At 43.3% G+C, this 3,547-nt stretch overlaps 1 protein-coding gene across 2 annotated transcripts in view; it reads right to left on the reverse strand.

Moving 5' to 3' along the window:
- The window catches only part of ubald2 (UBA-like domain containing 2), an 18,790-nt gene extending 16,409 nt beyond the window's left edge, over positions 1–2,381 (reverse strand). The window contains exon 1 of one of the 2 annotated variants that reach the window (XM_014031366.1): positions 2,141–2,381. In XM_014031366.1, coding sequence (XP_013886820.1) covers positions 2,141–2,260 — 120 coding nt within the window. In that variant the 5' untranslated portion in view covers positions 2,261–2,381. The remainder of the gene's footprint in view (positions 1–2,140) is intronic. The other variant, XM_014031365.1, reaches the window with a different exon arrangement.
- Positions 2,382–3,547: the final 1,166 nt, after the last annotated feature.

Genomic DNA, 3,547 nt, shown 5'->3' on the forward strand with positions numbered 1-3,547 from the left:
TCATGGAGTTCCTCAGGGTTCAGTGCTTGGACCAGGTGCAATTCTAGAATTCTAGAATGATCTTGCCACCACCATGCTTCATTGTAGGGATGTTGTTCTCAGGGTGATGAGAGGTGGCAAATGTCCCTCAGACTGTGTTCAATTAAATTAAATTAAATTAAATTAAATTCATTTATATAGTGCCAAGTCACAAAATCCATTATCTCAGGGCACTGACTCAGTGTTGTCCTTGATGGGCTAAAGGTCTGAGTCCCTTTACACCAAGGTTACTGTTGTCCTCCCTACCTGTTCTGTGGGTTTAGGCAGGTTTACTGAGCAGGGGCAGACATAAGGACATTTTTCAGGTTGTCCAGTGGACAACTTGTTGACAAAACCTGGTTGTCTGCAAAACATTTTGGTTGTCCAAAATAATCTCAAGAAAAATGTAATTTAACAAGTATATTGTTGTGTAGACAAAGTTTCTTATAAATAACTGTTGTCAGTCAGCAGGTTGACAGGATCTGTGTGAATAAAACTTCCTCTTTCTCTTCTTTAAAACAGAGTTCAACATTCATAAACTTTTTCTGCTCACAGRTCAAACATTTTCACTTAAACAGGAGTATCCTGTGTACATGACCTTATTAAAAGTTACAGTTTGGTGTTCTGTTCGGTTTAACTAAGTTTTTTCTCCCTTTCATTTTTACAAATGATGAACACCCACAGAGAACTTTAATCAAGGTCTTTTGTTCTTGGCTGTCAGGAGACAGGATCTGGTTGTCTGAAACAACAACAGGTTGTCTAAGACAACCTAACCCTACCCCTGCTGAGGAGGTGCCATCTTTCCATTTTTAATAATGGATTTCAGGAAGCTTTGTGGGTGCAGGTTCTGGGATGTATTTTACAACCAAAACCTGATCTGTGATTCTGATTTATTCTTCACCTCAGCTTGAAATTTTACTTTTACAATATTACTTATTTTCAAAATGTTGCTTCTTTGAATTATTCTGATTCTACTGAACCTGTTGTAACAAACCTGCCTCCCTCCTGGGATTAATGAAGTCTTGTTTMGTCTTATTTATCAGTAATGTGTGGAGAGTTCCTTCATCTGCATGATGGCAGCAGCAGCCTTCACTATTCAGGCTCCAATGATTCGTCACCGCAGAACAACAGCATGGTGAACAAATAAATGACTAAGTTCACCAACAAGAGGAAAATGTGACATGAAGCTGCACATGTGTGTCAGAAACAGTTTGCTTTCAGCCCAAAGCTGCTCAGAGGACCCTCAAACTGGGATGTTGAACACATTGTCAGCTGAGCAACAAGTGGACCCTTAAAGACTCAAAGCTGAAGGAGTCGGATCTCCTGCAGATTAACAAAGCAGGTCTGAAGTCAGCTGAAGAACACGTTTAGACAAACCAGTCAAGGTGTGTTCTGCTCTTCAAACACGTTCCCACAGAACCATCTGCAGAAACACAATCAGACCCTTTAAATGGACCAGATCAGGGTCTGACTGCCACCTGACACGGTTCAGTTCACAGAAACACCTTCTTCACTCCTGTCTCAAAGCTCCAGCTGAAGGTCCAACCAAACATCAGTGACCTTTCATGTCCAGGAAGTGTCTGCATGAAGTAAAGTCCTGCTGAACCTCCAACACTTCAGCTGTTCTTCAGGTTTCAGAAGGACCGGTTCTGAAGGTTTGGGTTCAAGCCTTAGTTTCATGATACGAGGTTTGGACTCAGAGCTCCTGATCCTCAGTTCTGGTCCTGGTCCTGGTTCTGGTCCTGGTTCTGGTGGAACTAATCTAACCTCAGCCATGATAACTGTGCTGAGCCCAGATCAGAACCGGTCCAACTTGTTTACATGTTTAAAATGAGAAACTTGACTGGATCAGCTGATAATAAGTCCAACATCAGCTCAGACTGGCCTCTGATCCAAACTGGTTCCGGTCCAGTAACAGTTGGACASTTGTCATTAGATCAGCCTGTCGGAATGTAAACACAGCAGCTAGCTGCTAATGCTAACTGCCGGAGGACCGGAAATAGCTCAAATGTCCCAAAGATGTTCAGCTGCACCTGCTAACAGCTCAGAAATATTCACTGGAAGGATGAGACAGGAAGCGGCACGGTTCGGTTCGGTTCGGTTCGGTTCGGTTCGGACTCACCTCGAACTGCCAGTGGGCCGCCTGGAGGAGCTGCTTCGCCTGATCAGCGGTGCAGCCGGCCGTTAAAACAAACTGGTTGATCATCACCTGATGTCTCAGCTCGTCCATGTTCACCGACATGACACAACACAACACAACACAACACAACAACAAAAATAACACAAGAACAAAAGCTTCACTCGAAGCAACGAGTCCTGCCGCAGCCTCAACACAAACAACAACATTTCACGTCATCACCAACAACAAAGGAGAGCGCGCTGCTGATTGGACAACACAAGCGCGAGACGGTTGTAGAGAGGCGCTGATTGGCTACCAGAGTAAGGTTTTAAATTCACTGCGCGTTTGTTTTATGGTTCTTGGACAATACTGGTGAGCGGAGTCCAAGAAAACTAGTTTGAAAGGGAATTACCCCGCCCCTCTGTGACTGTCCGGAACARAAAACACGCGCGCTTTGTGTCAGTCTCTGTGACGTACAGCGTCAAATCATAGAGCTGATTGGCTGATTACCCAGGTGACGTCGGAAGTAAATCTGTACATTTAAAATAGAAATAAACAAAAAAAACAGTGTTAATAATAACAACCATTTTAAATGATTTTATCTGATGAGTTTGTTTATTTACTACACAGTAAAAATGGTTATAAATTATTTTTCTGCCACTTGAAAGACGTTAATTTGTTTTTTCACAAAACTTTCAGTGATTCAGTCACTGAAAATGTTAAATTTCTATAATAATCTGTGATTTTTATTATCAGTCACAGAATAAAACCATGATAAGGACTTCAGGGCTCATGTTGTAGAATATGATTGTAAATTCGCTCACGGTGCCACAGGGCCAGGGCTGGGGGGGCTGGAACACCTGGGAACACCTGGGAACACCTGGGAACACCTGCCCCCTCTGTGGTCTCTGCACGGCTCACGAGGGCAGCACAGCTCTGTTATATTCATACTGAGATATTCTTTTAAAACTTTATTCATTCCTCTTTTTCTGTATAAAAGTTGTTTTGGAGGATTATTCCCTCTGCTGTTAGATGCTGTGCAGCTGGAAGGAGTTTTTTGTTATGATGCGTTCCCATAGCAACATGCTGGTTTGTTATAACAAGGGGCAGCTGATTATAGGTCAGAATCCCAGCTGAGTTGAAAAGGAGGCACAATGGATGTAGAGCAGGAGCAAAGAGGAGAGAGAGGAGGAGGAGGAAGATCAAACCATCTCTTCCATCAATCATGATGGGCAGTGAGAGATCATAGAGAACACGTTTAACTCCAGGCCAGAATATCAGGATTAAAGTGTCATGTTTGACTGGTGCTGCGTTCACACCGAACGCGATTTCAGCTTCAAAATCACAGCCAACGCTGAAGTTTGAAGCTCGTGCACTTTGAGGTCAGACGCAGGTCAGCTCTTGAAGCGC

The sequence above is a fragment of the Austrofundulus limnaeus genome, unplaced genomic scaffold (genome assembly GCF_001266775.1).
Source record: "Austrofundulus limnaeus strain Quisiro unplaced genomic scaffold, Austrofundulus_limnaeus-1.0 Scaffold1239, whole genome shotgun sequence".
NCBI lineage: Eukaryota > Metazoa > Chordata > Actinopteri > Cyprinodontiformes > Rivulidae > Austrofundulus > Austrofundulus limnaeus.